Source organism: Bacillus rossius, chromosome 7 (genome assembly GCF_032445375.1).
Source record: "Bacillus rossius redtenbacheri isolate Brsri chromosome 7, Brsri_v3, whole genome shotgun sequence".
Taxonomy (NCBI): Eukaryota; Metazoa; Arthropoda; class Insecta; order Phasmatodea; family Bacillidae; genus Bacillus; species Bacillus rossius.
Genome location: NC_086335.1, coordinates 34,812,509 through 34,835,895, shown reverse-complemented (window position 1 = coordinate 34,835,895; position 23,387 = coordinate 34,812,509). Strand labels below are relative to the sequence as shown.

General features: G+C 36.4%; 1 protein-coding gene across 1 annotated transcript in view; it reads left to right on the top strand.

The window, feature by feature from the left end:
* Window positions 1–23,387, top strand: part of LOC134534530 (protein O-mannosyl-transferase TMTC1-like) — a 489,863-nt gene that overhangs the window by 321,024 nt on the left and 145,452 nt on the right. Inside the window, exon 8 of the mRNA XM_063373013.1 lies at window positions 12,832–12,953. Coding sequence (XP_063229083.1) covers window positions 12,832–12,953 — 122 coding nt within the window. The remainder of the gene's footprint in view (window positions 1–12,831; window positions 12,954–23,387) is intronic.

The following is a 23,387-nucleotide window of genomic DNA, read 5'->3' as shown; positions in this document are numbered from 1 at the left end:
TACACTTATAATATGAAACTCGGGCACGAAATTTAAAGTAGAATTCTTAAAAATAATGCCGAGCGTGATAAATGTACGCAAATTGTGTTTTCAACTACGTTTCTTAACACGTAGTTTCCGCATCCACCGCTGGAATCTACTGCTGGAGCAGCGGCGTCGACCATTGCATCATTTTATTACCAAACCAAAATTTTAATCTATATTATGTAATGGCTCCAATAAAAGCAAGAATGGCTCTGTTTTTGACCAGATTTTCGAAATACTGTTCATCTTGCTAAAATTCATTACACGGTTAATACCAGAAAGTTTTCCTTTGGCTTTGTGAACTTTGGTTCGCACCATCCGCCAAAGATGGCAGCACCGTGGTCACACTTTCCCGTGATATGGCACTTCCCCTACATTCACGAAATTACTCCTACCAAATGCCATTTACCGAGAACTAAGATGTTACACATCATATAATGTTATGATTAAATAAATTACATTTTTGTGTTGACTCTCAGATTGACAATCCAACACGGAAGCGTAAGATTCACATCAGTCTGTTCCGAAGCCACGTTCGTGCTTGTTCGTTTGTTTTTCTCACCCTGCTTATCTTAAATCAAACACGTCGAGCATTTAAATTTTAAATTCTATGTATGGCGTATGTGCTGTATTTGGTTCCAAGTTTTATGTTGATTGGTTAAAACGTTGATAGATATAAAAGTAAGCCACTTTTCTGGAAACATTTTGAATATTTAATAGCATGTGACCAGGTGTTTAGTTATAAATTTTTGGTTAGGTATGGTTAGTTACATTAAAAATGTTGTAAAATAATGTTTTTGGTTGGTTATAAATTACCAATTTAAAGCTTAGATTTTATAACGTAAATATTTACCCTTATTGTTTTGTAGTTATTTTTATGTTGCTAACATAACCTAAATAAATTTTAACACGATTTCACATTATTTTTACTGTAACTAACCTAACCTAAACAACCGTCCATATTTTAAAATATTTTGGTAGATTGACAATTCTATAATTTTTCCTTCATTGTCTTTGAAGGAAGACCTAAACATCTTAACCGCGCGTTATTATCGTATAGTGAGAGAAGTAAATAAAAATCAATTAAGCTTATACTAAAATATTTTTAACTTGTAACTTCATTCTGAGTGAACAAAAAGTAGGTACAACTAATCTTCTAGTTTTAACGTGAAATTCCCAAATTCCTATTGTTAACCTATGAATAAAAAGGCTAAAACTAGGCTTTAGCCTAGTTGTAACTATTTTAATTTCTAGTGCGAGAGGGACCACACTAGGATTTTGTTAGTCAGTAAGTGGTCGTCGCCATGGCTATGTCTATGCACGTGAGGAATAGAAAATGTTACAGTGATTACGAACGTTAGGCATAGATAAGTGCAAGCTGCTTATGCGCTTTGAAAACGATAGTAAAGATATTTTTAAATAATGAAATTTTACCGCGAAGTGATTAATGGAAAGGAATAGCATTAACCCCACCATATAATACGTTTAAATGCTGTCATTACTTTGGGGAGTAGCATTAGTTAACATTGAAATTTAGAGATAGAGCAGAATTCCTTAATCAGTAGAGAGACAAGAATATATTAGCCTACATTTATTCTACGCCATGTCCCGGCCAGTCTAGCGGGAAATGTCACAGCTTCAGCGTCTACTTTAATTACTTTCCTGTGCTCTGTTTTTTGCTTTGTGCAATTAACTTTATTTTGATTTTGTAATTACCTTTATAACAATCATTCTTTCTTTTTTAACCGCAGCAGATGCGATCTCAGATATAGAGAATTATTCCTTCCTACATGGCCAAAAACCTTATTTTCTTATTTTTTTTTTATCTCTGACCTCAGCCAAAGAGAATTAGGTTTCCTCTGTGATCGAGGTCACACAACTATTTATTTTTCTCGTGATATTCAGTTGTTTAATTTCAGTTGAAGTGTTATTCCTTTTTTAGCTCATCGGAACGTTTTCTTGAAAATAATTAATTTTCGTCGCTTTATCCCGAAAAAAACCAAATTTACAGATTTAATTACGAAATACAGTGAGTTTTGAGGTGTTAAATGTTTATAAATTATCATTAAAGTTTATTTTTCATTTTTAGTTTAATTGCATTATTTTTCGCAAGGCTCATTGTGTTGCAATTGAGATAATTGAATTGAATGGACACATCTTAATCGCATTTCAATGCTGCTAATAATACGGAGCAATTAAGGTCGCAGAACTAGCAATGCTACAAACCAAACGAATTTTCGATCTAATCTTACTGCAGAGAAACACGAAGAACGAAATGAAATTGAACGGATCGATTATCACAAACACGTTTAGCTCTTTCACAAAAATAAATAGAACATGCAAACGATAGCTGACATTCATCGAATGATACATTATCAATCAGTAGAAACCAATAGCTCGATAATGAATTAAAATAATTGGGCAAGAAAACAAATCAATGTTGCGTTGAATACTCATCCAGCTGCATTCCGTTACAACGTGACAATTGATTACAGTGCAGATCAACACGTTGCTATTGGATCGATGAGCGTTGTGTGCCCACATTGTAAGGAATTGAAATACAGAAATGAACCTCCTTGTGTTGCGCAAGAGGCAAAGCCAAATTGGCGCCCTTGGTCCCGCCACCAGAGCCATTCCGCTCATTGGTTTCTGGAACAGGATCAGATTCCACACATTTCTTGACACAAATACAGAAATACAACAGCTGCTTCCAAATGATTTCATTTGGCGCAACAAATGCGGTTCGTTAATATTTCATGCCTACTTGCAAGGTATTTGTAAAACTGTTGTTAATATCATTAATTAATTATAAACCTTTACAGATTCAATGTCAAATATATCATCGAGCAGGTTCGCTATTGCCACTGCAGGATGCAGAGTATACATTTTTATAAGTCGTAAAATAAGGCTACATAGGAAAAATAGATAAAATAAAAACACCTGGGCTTTGTAAAATAAATTACTTATTTGGAACGGTGACCTTGCATCGCTTTCTAAAGCTTCGCTACGTCTGGCAAGTAACAACTTTTTTTTTCAATTTTAGGCCTGAATGTAAGTTGTCGTCGATTAATTTACCACTTAATCTATTTTTTATATGATTTATTAAAGAGAATGTTTGTTCACATGAATAGGTAGAGCCAAAGATTGTTAGAATTGTTAATGCAATTTTTTTTATAGGTTTCAGGAAGACTATTATTTCACGTATCAAATATGATTTGCTCTATTTTAAGCATTTTTTTGTGCAGCCGTCCAATAATATTGAGATTTCAATTTTTATTTCTCTCTTTCGTACTCTTCCAAGCGGCTGATGAGATCTGATATTTTTTTTGTACTGTGGCAGTGCAGAGAGTTGTAGAGCCGTAAGATCCTATGAAAATAGCCGCATGCGTGTCGCGAGCCACGGTCTGCCGACCTCTGACCTAACGCAACACGTCCAGGAACTTTGGTAAAACAAAGAATTTTCTTGGCCCCCAGAAGTACCAACTGCTTCTCGCACCCCCTTCAACTTATTTTTCCCCCTAAGTCTTAGTATCAGTTTTTTTTAACGTGACTTTTCGTGTTTTGTTGAATTTTATTCGTTTGCAAATGAGTGACTTTGATACCGGCAGCAAGAATGCATTCCGTAACTACTTGATACCAAGCGATTTTATTTTTCACAGCTATAAGTTTGGGTAATCTAGATTTCTATAACAGTACTTGTTGTTCACTAAGTAACTTAACAAAACAAAGCTCTCTGTCAGCGTTTTGTTTTCTTTTTTAAATCATGTTCAGATAATTCATTGGAAGACATGATTACACTCTTATCAAAAATAAAACTACAAAATTATATAGTATTAAAATAAGTACGTTGATAAAGACAGTTTAATTAACCGACCAGGTGTTCCTAGCAAAGACAACATAGAACAGTCCGTGCTGGGAGCGGAGAGCGAAGCTACAACAATGATGATTCAAATTACGTTACTGCTACCTTCTAGCTACAATTAGTGCAGTCATATCTACAGAACATCTAGATATCAATAATTCCAGGCTAGTTGTAACTACCTAGTTTCAGTCTTCATTCACGTCTATTTGATGTTATGCTAAAACTACCTAGTGGTAACTTCTGGGATAGAAACTAGTTTCATTCACTCCACTCAATAGGTTTTACCGAAGTTGCACGGGTGAGCCGCGAACGTCGGTGAACTTCGTAACTGCCTTGGCCACGTAATGGACATATACTAACATCAAACAATGGAGGTATTAGCCAATGGAGTGCGTGTCGTCCATGACGAGGCAGGCGGGTTCAATCCAAAACTCGTTTAACGAACACCGACTCTGCTAACCGTGTAGTTTCGGAGCTCCATGTTGTTCTAGACGTATTGGTACGAGACGAAGAATTTCCTCCTCGCACACTTTTAAAATTTTTGATACTGAAAGTAATTTTTTAAGGCCTAAACAAGTTTTTTTTTAAAAAGTATTTAACTAGGATTAGAAGGTTAATTTTTATTTAGTTCAAAAGTAATTGTTAAACGTTTTCAAACTGTTATTACGAAGGAAAAATTTTGCACTCCCATATGAAATATGAAATGGCAACCCTTCTGTGCTTCTATCAATGGCAATTCCCACTTAAAACCCAGTTGTCGCCGAGCGAAAGTCATAGAGTGAAATTGACGGTCTGCGCACCCCAACCACAAAGGCGAAGAACCGCTTGGTGAAAGAGAGTTATCCAATCTTAATATAATCTTTCCGGTACTATGTTAGGTGCGACTCGAACTAACTTTTGAGCCTTTTAGAATAATACCTTCACTTATTTTAATGTTTTTTTTTAAATTTTAAATTGAAACTTTTTGGCACCCGTTGGGGTAAGTTGAGAGATGACGTAATATTATAAAAAAAAACAGTGCGAGTGTGAAACAGGGAAAAAGAGAAGAGTGACAACTATAAGAAATTTTGCAGATGTTTCTTCGCCCATTGTTTCTTCTAATTGTGAACCTACGTTGTGTACGTACTTGATTGATTAGTTTTATTGTTCAAGTGAATGAGTGAATATTTAGTTTTATCGGATGCTACAAGTGTGAAGTTTAAATTTTAATGTGCCTGGCGGCTACATACCGATTATTTTATAAATCTTGTTTTAAGAATTTACTATTTTTTTGTCTATTTATCGTGATCAATTAAGCCACGCTATGAAGGTCTCTGGAGTCGCCAGTGCGTGTTGTGGAAGAAAGCGGCGGTTATCCAAAGAAGAGAATTATGGGAGAACGAGGTTTTTCTGGAGAAGGAAATGATGGTGAATGGGGTTGAACAGCGAGCGTGTGAGTGTGTGAAAGCGAAGGTAAATGGAAGAGAGGGAGAGAGGGCGGAGCTTCAAAAGAATGGCGGCGAGGGAAAGTGTCGCGAGTTGGCGTCGAGTTCCCCCCGAGTTGCGTCTTCGACCCCGCCGCCGAGGTGTAATGGAGAAGGCGATGAGGTGGCGGCGAGGAGGGCCGTGAGGTGGAATGAGGTGGAGGCGGCTCGGGAAGACCTTCAGACCGCTGGGGCCGAGGGCCGTCCCACGAGTGCGGTTCGTGGGCGGGACCCTGCGGGATTATCAGGTGCGACGCTAATGAAGCGCATACCTTACCACCCTCCGCCTCCCCCAACACCCTCCTGCACAACCACTTCCCGGCCCGTTGCATACGCTCCGTGGAAACCCTTTCCGCGTGCGAGATTTCAGGGCAGGGCACACGGGACAAATGCGCTCTTTCTAATGGTCTTTTAAATATCCCCTGTAATTACATGGCGGTAAAAAATAAAACCTCGTTGTTGAAAAGTTACCAAAAACCAGGACGTTGATGCGTTTGCAGTCCAAATTGTTTTTGGTGCTAATATTTCAAAAATACACGGAATCTTACTTTGATTACGTAAAATAAAATAGAAAATTTTGTTCAAACAAGTTAATTGGTTTTTTTAGTACCAATATAATTTGTTTTAAAGATACAATGATAATTCTTTTAAAGCCAGGAAAATATTGATTAAACAATTTTGTACGAAAGTAAAAAGAAACCATGTCTGATGGTTATTAGGATATAAAAACATGAATGGTTCATTATAGTTACTAGTAACTACTTTAGTAGTCAATAGTTGGTATGAAATTATTGCATTTGGTATTTTCCCTGTTATTTATTTAACTAAATAAAATGAGCTTGTATTCTTCTAAATAATAATCATAGTCATGGTTTTTTTAAATTCAATTTTGTAAAGATGTATTTTACAGCTTGTAAAAAAATGTTTTTTGCAAAAAAAAAAAAAGACGTGATTTTATTCATTTCTAAAAATTACGCAAGGATTTAAAAATAATATTTGATGCATACTTTTGTATTAAATAATGACTGAGTATTTCAGTAACATAACTCTAATTTTGTACCACAAGTTCCCCAACAGCTCATCGCCAACCATGTTTTGCTCCTCAGATGTTTCGTCCCTGGAATTCCAATTTTCTTTGTTCATAGTTAAAATCCATGTTTTCATTCGTAACATCCTTGTTATGTTAACCATCACTATTATTTTGACGAGAAATGTTATTCTTAAGAAACTTTCGGGAAGTCACCCAGAATAACCTTTCTGCGTGTTTAAAGAATTATTAGAAAAGTAATTGTAAGCTAGATAATTTGTTTCCTTAAAATCTGCAATAAGTCATGGCTCTGAGACACGTATAAAAATACGGCAATTCTTAGTTCAATTTTTTTCGGTTAAATGTATCAGCTGTAACTTATTTCGGCTTTGTAATAGAAAAACTTTGATAATTATTTGACACAGAAAATCTTTAATAATGATTTTACATCACGTAGACACCAATCTTTTCCTATTTGATTTTTAATGCAGATTTAACCGCCTATCTAAAACCAAACGATGTCCTGGTTTTAATGAAAACAAGACCTTAGATAAGATTTAATACGTGAAATATATATATACATATACATATATATAGTTAATCTGAAGACATATGCAAGTGTAACTCATTATTAATTTTTTTATTGTAATGTCTGCATTCAAAAGTTTATTTCTCTTATTTAATGATCAGGTCTTTCTTGGACATGATGTTGCATAAAAATTAACATTCTTTTACGTTTAGCGAAAGTAAAAGACAGAGCTTTCCGTCGCACGGTTTTACAAAACAGTTTACGTGATGAAAACTCCAATATTTTAAGATTCCTACTCGGGGCTTACAAATTTTAATAAATAATTACTGTCGATAACGAAACAACGACTCTTGTTACATGAGAGTGTTGCGTTAGTAATTACGCCATATATCATGTTTTAAAAATATATTTTAATAATTGGATCTTCACGCTTTTGAGCAGAATACCCTTATTGTATCTTTTATAAAAACGTAATTTTCGAACAAAGAAAAATGTTTTGAAAATTACTGGCTTATTTCATTATCATATGTCATACTTGCATCAAATAACTCAAGTAAATTTTTCATAGTATGATACTTGGAATAATAATAATTTAGAATATTTACATTTTCTTAAAAATTTATTTGCATAAATGAAGTGTAATAACAAGGATCGTTTAAATATTTTAATACATTTGAAAATTTAAAATTTAATAAAATGTTTCTATTCTTTATAATGAGTCAAAATAAGGAAAGTTGTCATAGGAGATGAACTATGTGAAAATACTAGCAAACAAATTTACTTTCCGTGTTTCATGGTTCTGTGACGTTATGACGACTAATTTCATAGGTAAAATTACATTTGTGTAAATTTATCCAGTAATTTATTTTGTTATTTTCAAATGTTTTTGTTGAAGTAATAAGATATTGCATATCATAATAGAGTTTATTTCCTCGCCAGGCAGGTTCTTAAACACAAGTGGCTCTGAGGCAAAGGTCACGCTCTCCCCGCATCTTGGTTCTTTGGCGACTGACGTGAGTGGCGCAAGGCGAAGCCAGCAGCGCTATCAGATACACTAGAGACTAATAGCCCACAGCTCCAAGATTTTTGTGCGCAAACCTGGTGTTGTCACGTCAGTACGATAGATGGCGGACGGAATGCCTAGTGTGAGCACTGTATCTTAAATTCATATAATGCCAACATTGAGAAAACGAATATAACTTGATTTCTGAATGAAAAATAAAAATTTTAACCGTCTAATAATTTAATGGGGAAAATAAAACCTCCAGTGCTTCAAATTCCTTGTGTAGGTATATATATAATTTTGACACAAAATATTATATAATTTAATAGTTTATTCATAAATTATTTTTGTAGTTACACCTCTTGCCATTGGGCTATTTTTTCTACACACATCTGTGTTATAGGTAAGTATAGAGGTGTCGGGTAAAGTCTCTAATGTATTTGGCGTTGTGTGTGTGTGTGGGGGGGGGGGGGGGTGGCCTCGGATCTGGATACTAAGCTACTGGGTGCGTTGTGTTGACACACGGGTTTTGCACAAAGAGACTTCGATATTGCGTCATGGCCATGATTGTATAGAGATGGACGTAACTACTGGATTGGATATTTGGCCCGTCAACAATTGCAATGTCCCAAATGGTGTCCGACAGACTCTGATCACTGATTGTTCCACGTGACCCTCTGACGTAATGGGTTGTGTAGGCGATGGTCCGAGCACATTACTCAACTTTTTGTCACAGACTGTGTCCTTTGGTGGCGTAGAAGAAGAAGAACACTAATGATATTTGTGGTTTACGGTTCCCGTTTCAAAATAAAGGTAAGAAGAAAAGAACGGACTGTGTGGTAGGAAGCCAAGAAAACCAAGACGAAATTTCGATTAGTGCTGTCCGTTCTGCGACCGGCGCTTTTCAAAAGTCGATCGCAAAAGTACATTTTTGGCATTTACTTGTTTTCCTTGCTGAATAACTAAATATTTTTGAACTACCGCAAATTTTCACAAGTCAAAGGAACGTTCAAATCTTAGCTGCGTACTTATTTACGATGTAATGAAACAATAAAGAAAAAAATACAATCGAATAAACACTTATTTTGGCGGACTATTTTTTCTGCGCTCCAGTGACTGTAGGCCTACATTAGAAATGAGGGCAGTGTACCGCGCCACAATGCAACGTCATTCTCATCAGAGCGAGGCCACGGATCACTCCTGAGTTTCGGACTGTTGCAGACGCATCGCCACGTCCCGAGACGGGAGGGTCTCGCTTCCCGCGACCATCGACGTGCCCGCCGTGTATCCTACTGGTCGCGCAAAGAATTTTCTCCTCGCGTAAACGAGATCCCGCGTCGCATTTACGAGCGCGAAACTTGGAGCGCAGTTCGGCGGGGGGGACACGAGCCTTCATCCCTCCCGGGTGTGTCGAGAGTGGTGGAGAGACGGGGAAGACTGCTTGGAGGGATTAGACGCGGGGGCTTCGCGCCGCTTCCCCGGGGCTCCAAAGCCCCCCCCCCCCCCCTTTCCCATATACCCCCCTTCTCTCCTCACCAAGCTGGTCGTCGCTTATTATTCCATCGGCGCCGGGGACCGCAACACTGGCTCCTGGGAGCCTGGCTTAGGCGATCTTCTCGGCGGAGTGGCTCCGACCCGAAACTCCACTTTAAGGCAATCCGAAGATTTGTGATCTGATATTTTACAGTAGAAATGTATAAAGTTTGGGTGATAAATACAATATCTAAATTATTATGCATAGAAAACAAGAAAGAATCCAAAGTGACAAACGACTGCGTTGGGGGGGGGGGGGGGGGGGCAGCTGTACTGGGAAATATTTTCCCCAACCCAGTTTGGTTTCGACGGGTAAGACACTTGGTAGAAATTATAGTTAGAACAAATTTGAAGAGAAACATGTTATCTTCCACCTAAAAAAATGTCACTAAATTTTCATCAAGCAATTGTTTCCATTAATCGAGCAAATATTACAAGGTAAAGACCAACATTAGAGTTTTCTATATAAGTTTATAAAATAATAGAACCCAAATTTTAGTAACAGGAAACAAAATATTCTCTAAACAGATCATTATAAAGCATAATATTTAACAGTCAAATGTGTTGGTTGCAAGAATGTTTATACCTATGGTATCTGCAGTGCAGCACAATATTTTTGTATTAAAAATAAATAAATGGATGGTTTAGCGTATAGATTCATACATTCATTGTTTTTTTAGTATAGGTGGTGCTTAGTAGCAGGCATTAAATGACAGCTATTCGTATGTAGCTTTTACCATATAAATATTATTTGTTAAGAATTTTCATCGATGGAAGTAAACGTTTATGTAAGTATCATTTTAACGAGCCAAAGAAGTTCAATCAGGGTTGACTTGCGACAAACTTCCAGTATGTCTTATAATTTATGAGCTCCGAAAAGCTCAGCAAGAGATTCTGATCGTATTGTAAACGAAGACAATAAATATAAAAAATTTAATTTATTAATAATTTTGTAAGTGAACGTTTGAATTTTTTAAAAGTACGCGTATAGCAGGCGTGAAGGAAACTAGTCTGAATATTATCGAATATTTCTTCTTATTCTCTACCACACGGTTGTCTCGTCTCCTCCCTGCTCGACGATCTGGTTCATTCTCAAAGAGCGCCCTGCCTGGACTACACGCCCCGCCAGGTATGCCAACCTCGCGGGTGAAGACTCGAGTATTGGCATTCCATAAACCTGCTGAGCCCCTTGGATGACAGGTTAAATTTTGTTCCTTCGCACGAAGGAAGACGACGCTGAAGATGAAAGTTTCTTCGCGTCAGGATTTTAACTAACTGAAGCACAGCCGTAACATGTGCCTGTAAATGTTATAACATGACAAATACTTGGAAAAAAAATTGCATGCATCGGGAGAGCTTTTTTTTTTTGGTAGTTAAAATTCTTTGTGCGCGATGACAGCAATATTTCCAGGCCAAATTTTAATGCAACGTTTTCGTAAAACATTGTTGTAGAACGTTTCTGACGTGAAAAGGACAGAGAATTTATACTTGGCGGCCAAGGAGATATCAAGAGGAAACTATGCTATATACGTTGCTGGGCTTGTTTTCGTTCTCCTCTCTGTGCGCTGATTCGTTCCCCGCCCAAAAATATAACACCGAGAGAGAGATGGATAAACGAATGAACAAGAGAGAGTGTGTGCGCATGCATTTGTTTGCGAAAATAGATATAGGTATATCATATACAATTAACTTTGAATGCCTTGAATTTTATATTTGCTACCAGCGCGCTCGCGTTTCTCTTTGTTTAACCAGCAGCATAGAAAGCGCTGTTGTGACAGTCCCTGCATTTCCCGAATAGATAGCGCTACCTGTTATGATGTCATATTTCGTTCAGAGATTTGGCGTGGTCCAAATGGCAGTAATATTAAAAAAAACAATAACACGCACATGTTTTTCTTTACGGTGTATTTCAAAGGTGAGTAATATTTATTTAGAAAATTGTCGTCTTTCGCTCTTTCTTTTTTCTGCCCTTTTATCACTTGCGAAATACTTACAAGTCAAGGTTTTAATTGCCAAAGAGTTTCACTTATATCACATGTACTGAATTACACTTTTTTTTAACAAAATATTACTGTTTATTTGCATTTTTCTTCTTATACGTACTTACATGCACATCTCTTGTATGCATTGTTAATCACACGATAGACAATATCAGATCTTAATACCCATTAAAAAATTTCAACAGATTGTATCACAAAAGAAATTATATTCTGACGGAAGTATAACCCTGTTTTTATTTTATTATGATAATATTGACTGGTGTCAACAAATAGTTTACTCTCGAAGTCAACTGGATTTTAGTATTTCACTTATTTTCTATAATGATTTCAACTATAATATAACTGTTATAAATACTATATTATGAATTATGTAATTTTTATATTGTGTCCTGTATGCCTTAAAGAAGCCAGATTTTCAATATTGAAGGATAAATATCTGTTTCGGTATGTAAATGGATCAAAAATGTGGCGTCTTTGATTCCTATCTCTCACCCCAAAGGGTTGTGACCCTTAAGGGAGTCGTGAGTTGGTCAGACGGGCTGGTATGTGTACAAATTTTTTATATATGAAACATATATTCATGTAAATTTACAGATATTTGTGAATTTCAAAACTTAAACAAAAACGACTGTATCATTACAAAACAGTGTTTGCAGTAATACTGGGTTCGCATTCTTGCCCGGGCATTTATGCTTTGTGTGGTCCCAGTACCTCCAACAGTTAGTCATTTGCAGAACGTTGCCTGAAAAGCTTTCGAGTATTAACGGCGCATTATAAAATCAAATAAAGTCCAATTATTGAATATTTTACTATCTTTCCCATGGTTAAAAAAAAATTGTGATTGAATAAAATCATGCACCAATTATCTCGAAAAACATACTTAATATGTGAAGAAAAAAAACCATAGCCATGTGTTGTACAAAGTTGCATCTTTCCTGAAGTATTGCAAACTATTTCTTGGTAACTGATTTTCTATAAAAAAAATCTTTTGTAAAAAAGTACAGACCTTTTTTTCTCACTGTTTCGTTTCTAGCGCGGTGTCGTCTTCTAGCGCAAGGCTCTGAACTGGAGCGCAGTCCAGAGCGGTGGCAATAACATTTCATGGCGGAGAAATTAAGATAAATGTGTAATGCAAGTCTCTTGGGCGTTCTAAAGAATATCCGCGCAGAGGTTTCTTCTGAAACACACACGCACGCACATTTCAAATGCTTTTCTTAAACAGACACCACTCGGTCACTATGTCAGGCAGTTTTCAAATCGCGTTTCTTGTGTGTTGGCGAAGGGCGGGCGGGTATCGCGGTATCTCGGAGATGCTCTGTGCGGCGGCAAGGCGGCAGTCCCCCGAGGTTGTGGCTGATGACGGCGGGGTGGGGGTGCCGCGGTGTTGCAGCAACAGCGCAACTCGCCGCTGGTGCTCGGACTGCTGCTGGTGGTGCTGCCGTTCCTGCCGGCGGCCAACCTGGCTGTCACCGTGGGCTTCGTCGTGGCGGAGCGGGTCCTCTACATCCCCAGGTGAGGCCCCTCCACACGCTCCTCCCCTACCTCCTTCACAGGGCCGCAACTAGGTGGGCATGGGGACAAGCGGGGCATACGCCCCGGGCGCAAAGCTGTGGGGCGCCGAAATCGCTTGCATTGCAATTCCTACTACAACTGGTAACCGGTAAAAAAAGTTTTTTTTACTTGCATGCCAGGAATGTCTAATCTGATTTACAATATAACGTCTCAACATATATTTAAATGAACAAGGTCTAGTGATTATACGGACTACTTTATGGACATAGTGGGTTCATGCTTGGAAGGTACAGTAGCGCAGAAACTGTTACATGTAGGTATGGAAAATGATTAAATAGCACCATTTTTTCCGCGGGAGGGCCCCCGGACCCCCCGCTTTATCGGTGTGGTATGTGCAAAAAAAGAGGGGAGACTCTAGTTGCGGCCCTGCTCCTTCATCTACCAATAACAGTCCCCATTTCGACACGCACTTCCGACGGGAGTATAAATAATGTCTTATAAGTGGCCCGTGTCTAGTCAGGTGTGCATGTGTGTTGGTGAGGCGAGATGACAAAAGCGCGACGACGCAAGCCGGTGCTTCTAGCGCGGTGACGCCTCTATGCGCGAGGCTGTGAACTGGCGCGCAGTCTTCTCGTCGTACAAGGGAAAACTGTGAAATTTGAGCGGTGACCGTAACATTATATGGTATATAAATGAAGATAAATGTGTAATGCAAGTCCCTCGAGTGCTTTCAAGAATCCATACCTGTTACTCTGGGAAAAAAAAAGTCTTTTAGCCATTTTAACTCTTCTAAAAAAACAGTTTAAAAACTTAATCCTAGATAAAAGTACTTATCCGCCCCCAGGGAATTCTTAAATGCTTTTCGTAAACAGGCCCTATTCGGATACCTTGAGTAGTAATTAAATCGCGTTTTTTCTCCTGAAGCTCTGCGCACCGTATACGTGGCCAGGTAGGCGGGGTGCATAATCTCGGGTTGGGCGTCACTTCGGTTGAGAATTCGATACCGCTTAAAACTCATATACTATGAATGATACAGAGTAAAGTATATGTACCTTAGTAGAGCAGACATTTCTCGTGTTCGTTACGTATGATTCACCCGGTTAACATTTCCAGTGATGACGTAATGAGCGTTGGTGGGGAGCGTCGAATGGAAGTCAGTGAGAGCTGTAAATCCGAAAGTAGTGGACTGATCTTAGTGATTTAAACTTAAGTTGCTAGTGAGTAAGCAGTGAGTGGTGCTAGTTGGGTGGAATAACTATAAAGTAACTAACTTTGGTTTTGGAGCCATTAATCGCACAAGGCCTATGCGAAAACAGATTATGTTGGATATTAGAAAGAAAACCAGCGAAATATCCCGAACAGAAGCAATTAAAAATGCAGAGTAGTGTCATAGGTATCGAACGAGGCAAAACTTAGCCCAAAGAAATGAGCCAGTGGGGCAAAACGAGCCCCCGAACGAAGCGCGCAATTAACGTTCCAGCGAGCCTCAGCCATCTACTTCGCGAGAGAGACGGGGAATGCAGAACATTTTTGGTGTCGCAATTTTTCTTACGTGGCCGCCCGACCGTCAAGTAAGACGTTCATCGAATTCACGTCAAAAAATAAAGCAACATCAATTTTGAAACAATTATATTATTTATTTCACACACACGTTTAGCGCGATGGAAATTCATGAAGAAAAAAAACCTGGCTGCTAAAGTTTAAAATACAGCCTACCTAGAATTTTTTTAAATTTCAATTCAGGGCCCTTAAATGCCACTAAGTTTTTACATTGAAATTATAAAATTACCTTAAAAAATGTTATTTAAGCTACTTAAAAATTAAAAACCCAATTTTTTTCTGGTAGCAAAGCATTTTTTCGCACACGCACTTTGTGAGTGTTTCACCATTGAATTCCGCTCTTTTTATCAATGGTGAAGCAACGAATGAATTATTAAAAGAAATATATCGATGTTTTTGTAGATCTGAAAACATTTAAATAAATAAAGGTTTGCTAAAAAAAACTGATCACTGTTATTAATTTAAAAAAAAGGAACCAACCATCAAAAGGTCCTATTCCCAACATTGACAGAGAGATTCCAAACACAAGAACATTGACCAATACGATATTCATTAATATGGTCATGCAGTGATATATTATCAGACAGCATTGTTTACAATCTTATGAAAGCCGTTGAAAAATATTTTAATCTAGGCCCTACTTCCACGCACTTGACAGCACGCTCATGTACCTCATGTGTTTCTCTTCGGGGCAGCACACGGCTGTCTCTGGTTACTGCCACTGTTAGAAATTACAGTGAATTACGGACTTTTCAACGAAGAATTTAGCTCAAATAAACGAAACGTTCTGCGTAATTACAAATGACTGAATCTACGTTTAAACTACGCCGTATTTCAACTTCCGATTTGTATGTTTCATTATAAACATAGGTAAACACACACACTGAGAAAATAAGCGTTTTCTTACTGTAGAATTAGCCAGTTTTTGAATGTTTTGTTAATATACCGAGAATATTCTTTTGGATTCATGTTAGACGATAGTGAACCCAGTGACCATAAATTTACGAAGAAAGCCGTATATTTTCGAAGTTCCCTGGATAATTTGTAACCAGCGTTTTTTTTTATAAACTGAAGTTAATTTTTTTTTGTTTACAGAATGTAGAGCCACGACAATTGTTAACAATGTCCTTCATCCAGTCTCACAAGCTTTTAATCATTGTTGGTAATTTATATTTTAAAATAAGGGTAATTATTTTATAGTATTTTTAAAATAGTTTGTAAGAATATTTAAATTTAATATAATCATCTTTGGAAATAAGGGTACGTGTTTAGTTTCATCAGAATGCATTATAAAAAATTTGCAAGACATAAAAATGGTTCGAAGATTGAGCTCAAAATGATAAAAAGTAAGCATGTTGTTCAAAAACACATATATTAGTGAATAAACAACACCATAAATAAATGTTCGAAGATATTTTTAAAATAAATAAAATAAAATTATAAAACAATTCAGCATTGTATTAAACGCTTTGTATCTGCGCTAAACTATAAAAACAGCTTAAATAATTTAAATGATGATAACATTCAAATTAATTTTCAGGTAACAGCACAAAAACTGCTTTTTCAGCAGTATCCGTTTTTACAATCACTTTATTATAATGTTATAAGTTTGAAATGTGTAGTGTACTAATTTTTGGTTAACATACCAAAACCTTTAATGAAATCATAGCAAATAGCCTTTGCTCTAGTAACAAAAATAGAAGAAATTGTTTATAAAAGGAAGCAGAGAGACGTTGCATAATGCTTAAAGTATACGACATAATTTTTTACAAGAAAAATATTGGTTGGTTAAATAAGGATACATACAGTTATTTTTATATCTCAATTAAATTATTGGGTTGTAGATTATTTAAGAGTTACTGTAGGGTTTATAAATTCTTAAAATTTCAAAATTTTAAATTTTATTGCAGGAACCAGTTTCTCATAACTGCTCTTTACATGGCAGACTGATTGTTAAATATTTATTATTTGTGATTGAATCATCAACACCCCGCTGTCACACACTCGTGACTTATCTATAGATTAAACACAAGCACTGGCCATGAAATGCGTGTTCAAACTTAACTACTTCAACTCAAATGGGCAGAATCAAGCATCTTAGCCCTCATATTTACTAGTCATGTCTACCCTCTGCGAAACTCGTTCCTATTGTATGAGAGATGTACCTTTTTTATTAAGTGAATTTACGCGTAACACTAAATGAGTAAGATAAAACTTACAATTTTGCTTAATAGTTAAATGGCATTAAAATGATGAAAAACATATGTATCAAAGTTCTTGTTTTGTCTTTACTCCTCTTAGCCTTATATATTTCGTTAGTTTAATTCAATTTAATGAACGCCAAAGCCATTTTTATATAATAATGTCAGAGAAAATATCTTGAACTTAATGATGGCAATTAAATTTTGAAGTCCGACATTATCTTAAATAATTTTACGTCTGGGTTAAATATATTATAAACTTCCCAGAAAAAAGCCATTTATGATTAATTTCTGCTTTATAAATTACTTTCTAAAAGTTACGGTGAACATTAATGGTCGTTGCGAAATTGATGAGATTATGATTAAACTATACGTTTCCTGTCACAAAAGCTCATCCCTGAACTGTCATTCCCGCTGGCTTTCGACACGTCCCATTTTCCAAGCCTCCACAGGAAGCCATTTCCCCCACAGAGAATGAATGCCCTCCCTCTTCTCGAAACTTCAATCCGGGAAGCTTGGTTTATGCGTCCCGTCGTTTATTTTGCGAGCGAATTTTTTTTTATCATCCGCTTCGTGTGCTATCCTCTTACCGTTATTGAAACTGGCTGTTTGACCGATCAGGTCCGCGGAACAATTTGAAATACGCCCCCTGGTTGGTTTTCAAGCCTTCAGCACGGGGGAACCCCTCATTGTTCGTTCCGTCCAAACCTCATCCAAACACAATGGAGTTTTAGTCGTTCTGAGTCACCAGAATGAACCGAGCACAAAAGCGGCATTACTTGCGAAACGCAGGATACGTCGGAACAGTCACTTTAATTGATCCTCTGCGGGTTTTATTACGCGCCTCAAAATTTACGATCCGCGAATCGCCATGTTACAAAATAAAGTAAGTGTACCAATTTATAGATATATTATTGTTGGTTTTTATAATTACCACGATAACTGCAGTAATCACTAGAAATGATTTACTGCATGACCCTTTTGATTAATAACCCCATGAGATATTCTCTGATGTGTAAAATTTGTTTTTTTTTTGTGAAGATATCGGCTTAACACATTAAAAAGTGAACTCATGAAGTTTTTTATAGCTAACAACTTCATGTCGACAAAGTAGTGTAAAACGTTTACCCCATTTTCACATTTTCTATTAATAATAACACGTATAAATCTTTTACGTGTCCTATGTCCATGTTAATTTGTATATCTTACTACTTTGGTTTCAAGTCATTGATTAATTCGCTTATAGTATGAGTAAAACAACAAAACATTTATGAATATTGGGTTTTAACCCATTTGAACTTTTAAAAAAATCTTTCATGCATTCTATGTTTAAGTGATATCACACAAAATATTTTGTAAATACTATGCTTAAAGTTTGGTAAAATAAAGTTATTACACCAAAGTATCTAAAATAGATGGTCGTTAAAAGGAGATCTGTCTGCGGACAAACTGTGACCCTCCGCTAACTTTCTCTTCCCCTAGTAACAGCAGTGCTTCATCGTTGGCTAGATCGCTAGCTTATTAATACACTATGTCTCTAAAGTCCAATAGGTTTTTTTTAATTCTAGCTTGTAAATTTTTGCGCTAGTTACATGTTGTCTTCAATTTATTAAAGTAAAACCTGAAAGTTTCTTGAACTGCTTCAGCGGGGGTCAATGTAAGCCGTTTTGGTAGCACTGAGAATGCCCAAATAATATTCTAGCCCTTGCCATGTTTTGCGAAGCATGTCTTCTGGAAATTTCGAAATCAATTTCCTGGTACGTATCTTGAGGGCATAATGTCCATTAATCGGTGTTTGGAACACGTTCCTGACATAACTCCATAAGAAAAACTCCTGAGGCGTGATTCCAGACGAACGTGGAGACAAAGGTACGGGGCATATCTCTGCCAATCCATCTTCCTTGGAAATGTGCTGTATAGGTAAGTCCGTACTTGCAGACCTCATTGAGGTGGGGCGCCATCTTCTTGCAGAATGATATTAGGTTTTAAGTGCTGGATTTGTGTCACAGCGTTATTTGCAGCATGCCTAAATAGTTATTCATGTCCCCTGTCTACTACAAAAAAAGGTCCAGTAACCGAATCATACATAACCCCACACTACACATGCTCCCTAACTACATGGTGCCCCATAATCGTACATTATGCTTGTGGACTTAAGTCTCTAAATTAAATGTGCCTCATCTGTGAAAATGTTTTCTTTTTTTTTCTTTTTCAAGAGCTCTTCATTAAAGTCGATGTTTTTTTGGCATTTTTGTTACAAATTGTTGACTATGTGCTCACCAGGCTTCAATTGTTACACTTACTGAACCTTGTATGCATATAACCTCAACGTCATATGCAAAACTCTGAGTACTGTAGCAGGTGGAATTGCCAGTTGTTGCGAAGCTCTGCATGTGGATTTTGTGGGACTTTTTGTAAATGTCTCAGGGATTCTTTCAAAAAATATTGTTACTGACACCCTTTCCTCCATTTCTTGTTCGATCATGGACGATTTTCAAGGAAACGTTGTTGCCAGTTTCGCAACGCATATTCACTAGGAAGTTGCATATTAATCTGTTTGCGGTTATTTATTTGAGTCTGGGTGACCGATTTTTTTTTCATAAAGCCACCACACACAACACTCTTGAATAGTTACCATTTCACAAACAATTGACTCAGACAAATAACGACTGCAACTTATGCCATCTTTTAAGGAGAAAGAAATTCCAGAGTTTTACTTCAATTGACTTTAAACGAAATGACGCTAAACATTTCTCAAAATAATTATTTGGGACTTTACATGTTAAACTAGTGTACATTTTCTACATGGAAACAGTTTATATATATATATATATATATATATATATATATATATATATAAAGAGAGAGAGAGAGAGTACCACGTAGCAAACACTGATCTTGAATAGTTTTTAATTGAATTCATGTACTCCTGACATTTTATTTCATATATTGACTTACTTAATGAGTTTTGGAACTATAGCAATTTTCTTTCAGTGTTACGATATTTGCGTGAGCGAAGCCCCTTGGCATGGGGGGGGGGCGGAGGAGGTTGCAACTAGTGTTTTATAGCACTGGACTATTTGAATTGGACATTAAAAGAGAAAGAAATCCACAATGTGTTAAAAAAAAACTACCTATCAGACGGAATGAAATCGTAAATACAAAATATGGAGTTCGAAATAGAAATATTCTAGGTACTAGCACGCAAAACAAAGCATGAATATTTATATTTATGTTTGCTGTGAGCAAAGCAAATATTTTAGTTTCATTTAAATTGAACGTAATGGTTTGTGGTAAAAGTAAAAAGAATCGGTACCATTTTTGAGGGAAAACACGTACAATTTCTCCAGCTGGTAGTTTAAATAACATTGCTTTGTGTGGCCTTGTGCCAGTATTTGCTTATTTGATCAAAAGCGATACATGGGATCAGTGTGTACATACTGCAGTTTAGACATTTTAGGAACAGTTTTTGTAGAGATTTTCCTGGAATAATTCGTTACAATTTTTATTTAAGGGAATGCTTGTTGTTACAACCACTTTTGCGAATTTAATAGTATTAAATATCTATTGTAAAATGTGAATCTACTGTTGATGTATGCCATTCTCTCATACGTGGGCTAATTAATTTTGCATCCCACGTGCGTATTTTAAAGGTATCCAATATGACGTAAAAGACTATCAGACAGTGTGTGATAAGTATTACCAACTTGTCGGCACTGTTTAAATTTTTGAACACCATACAAAATTTCCTCAAAAACGATGAGTTTCCAACACAACAGGTGACTTAAACATTTTACATTTAATGCTCTTGTTAACAGCATGGCGCTCAAAATCCGCTACACTACGTGTCAACAAAGTTACGTAGTGTATTATGAATGAAAAATATTTGTTTCACAACGATAAAGTTTGCTCAATGTTGTTGATTTGTAAGCTGTGGTTGTAGATTAAAAAAAATTATCTCAAATATTTTATTTTAAATTATATATATACACACACACTAGCTAATGCCCGGCAAGTGTTGCAATGCCTCATTCAATATTTTTTGTAATTTGTTTGAATTAGGTACACATACACAAAGGATCTCTCTATATCTCTCTATGCATATCTTTATCTCTCTATATCTCTATCTACCCATAGATCTACCTCTCTATCTCTTTCCTCTTTATACCTATATCTATGTATCTTTATATATGTATATATATATATATCTTTATTTATCTCTGTCTCACTCTCTATGACTCTCTATTTATATATCTCCCTTTATCTGTTTCCCTTTTTCTGTCTAAATCTCTTTAACTATCACTATCTATGTTTATCTTTCTATCTCTCTGTATCACTCGTGCTCTCTGTTTTTATATTCAATTCAATTCAATTCTGTCATGCGTGCGCACTCATACATAGAAAACACACGAACTGCCGCTAAAATATATTAAATATATATTTGTTAAAACTATTAGCGCGCCACCTATTGTAAAATGATTTTACTGATATAGAAACCTTCACGGTTATGCGTATAACAACCCACCAAAGTTTCATCGCGGTAGGAACGCATACGGGAAAACAAACATTAATTTTATATGTATAGATTAGTATTTTTATAGGTACGATTTGTTTTACTAACCAATTGCTAACCAGTTGACTTCAACTTCAGAACATACACTCACTCCATAGTCTAATCTCCATGGGTACGACTTGGACGCCACCATTATTTTTTTGGCCGTAGAAAAGAGGAACAGTTATAAAAAATTTACTGGTATTATCCGATACGACTGTTGCGCCACCTACTGTACGTTATCTCACCTAGCCTTCCTCGAGATTCAAAGGTTCAAAGTGTTCAACATTTTTATAGAGATCGGATGAAGTATGCTTAACAATCAAATTGTGAAATATCATTAAGAACAATTAAATTATGTTTTAAGGATTGGGTTTATCGAAATCTCACCTAGACAGTGATCTTCTTCGTGTTTTAAAAGGGAAGATGCGATTTTTAATGCAATCGGATGAATTATATATATATATATATTTATTTATTTATTTATTTATAGTCAAAGGTGTTAGGTTGTACATTTATTTAATAAATATGTAGTGTGCTGTGCTTTTATGTTTTCAGCATATTTAAAGAGAGTTAAACACAATACCCACAAATGTTATACAGGTGATTGTATTAAAATGTTATCCTTTAAGTTATGCTATCAAGGACTAATTTTATCAACAGGAAATCGTTAAAATAAAAACTTATAGTTACTAGTTTATTCAATTTTCTTATACCGTTATAAAATAATTAATGATTTTATATTCCGTGTTCTGAATAGCATGCCTTGCCAGAAGGAAAATCTGCGGGTAATATTCGTTCCACAGCTTCCGAGGCCCCTTAGGAGACGTCGCCTTACCTTTAGCCGGGATCAAAAGATTTGTAGGGAAAAATATAAAAAATTGTCCATGTTATTTATGTGTAATCATAGCGCTGATAAACTTTACAATAAAAATAGGAAAAATCTTGGATAATTGTATTACATTTAATTGTGGAATTAATCCAACGGTAAAAACTAAATAACGTTAAATGAGTTTTGGTGTGGTGTTATTTCACAATTAACGCAATAATAAAAAGCTTGAGCTATTCCAACGAGATTTAAAAAAATTAATTTGGCAAAACAAATGAAACTTAACGCATTTAGGCGTAGTAAAGACGACGTGAAATGTTCCGGCTGCAGTTTAATCATAACCCGAAAAAAATTCAGAGATTACAAAGAAAAATGATTTGGTAATAAGGATTGATGTATAGAAACTTATGATTTCATTGAGTTTCGACAGTTATGAACTCAATGTACAAGGGCTAATTTTTTTTTAAAGAGCTATAAATAACTCAAGAGACTTGCAGTGATTTTTAACAATACATCAATAGAGTAGTATTTCAGAACACTTCGACCAGGGGAGGAACTGCAATAAGGTTTTTATGCTCCAAAGAGCGTCACCCTTAGTTATGTGACTCTCTCATCGGCATACCTTCCACAGGACAGGGCACTTAAGGTGACGATATAAATTATACCAGAATAATTTTGTTATATTACCATTCCATTAATCTATACCCCTAATGCGGTTAATTATTATGCTAGCCATTGTATGTTTAGTAACGCGTTCCTGCATTTGATGAACATACTACACAAAGTTTTGCTTACTCACGATCGCAAGAGGAGGAGGACTTCGCTAGGCATCAAGGAGAAGGAAATTCGTCCCACATGTCAATGTTCTATGTTCCCCTTGGCGAAACTCATCCTCTTAGCGAAGCTCGTGGCTACTATCGTTGGCTACGTCCGTCATGTCTTGCCTAGGGGTTACCTGCCTTTCCACAAAATGAAGCTGAAGATTGGCGTCCAGTATTTTGCTGAAGCGTAGCCTTGAAGCACCTATATTGTGCAATCAGTGGGACTTTTAAGAAACAAAAATTTCCCGTTTTTGTAGTGTGTGTCTTACAGACGTGAAACTCAGTGTTATATTATTATGTGTTAAGCCCGGGAAAAGTCGGGTACTTCAGCTAGTTTATTTATAATGTCGTTGTATTATTGTAATTTTATGTCCGGCCACTTGATCTAGCGACTGGTATGTCTGGCTGGTGGGCGAAGAGGCTCAAGTTCGATTCCCGGCAAGGGAGGGCATTTTACAAACCTTATCCCTG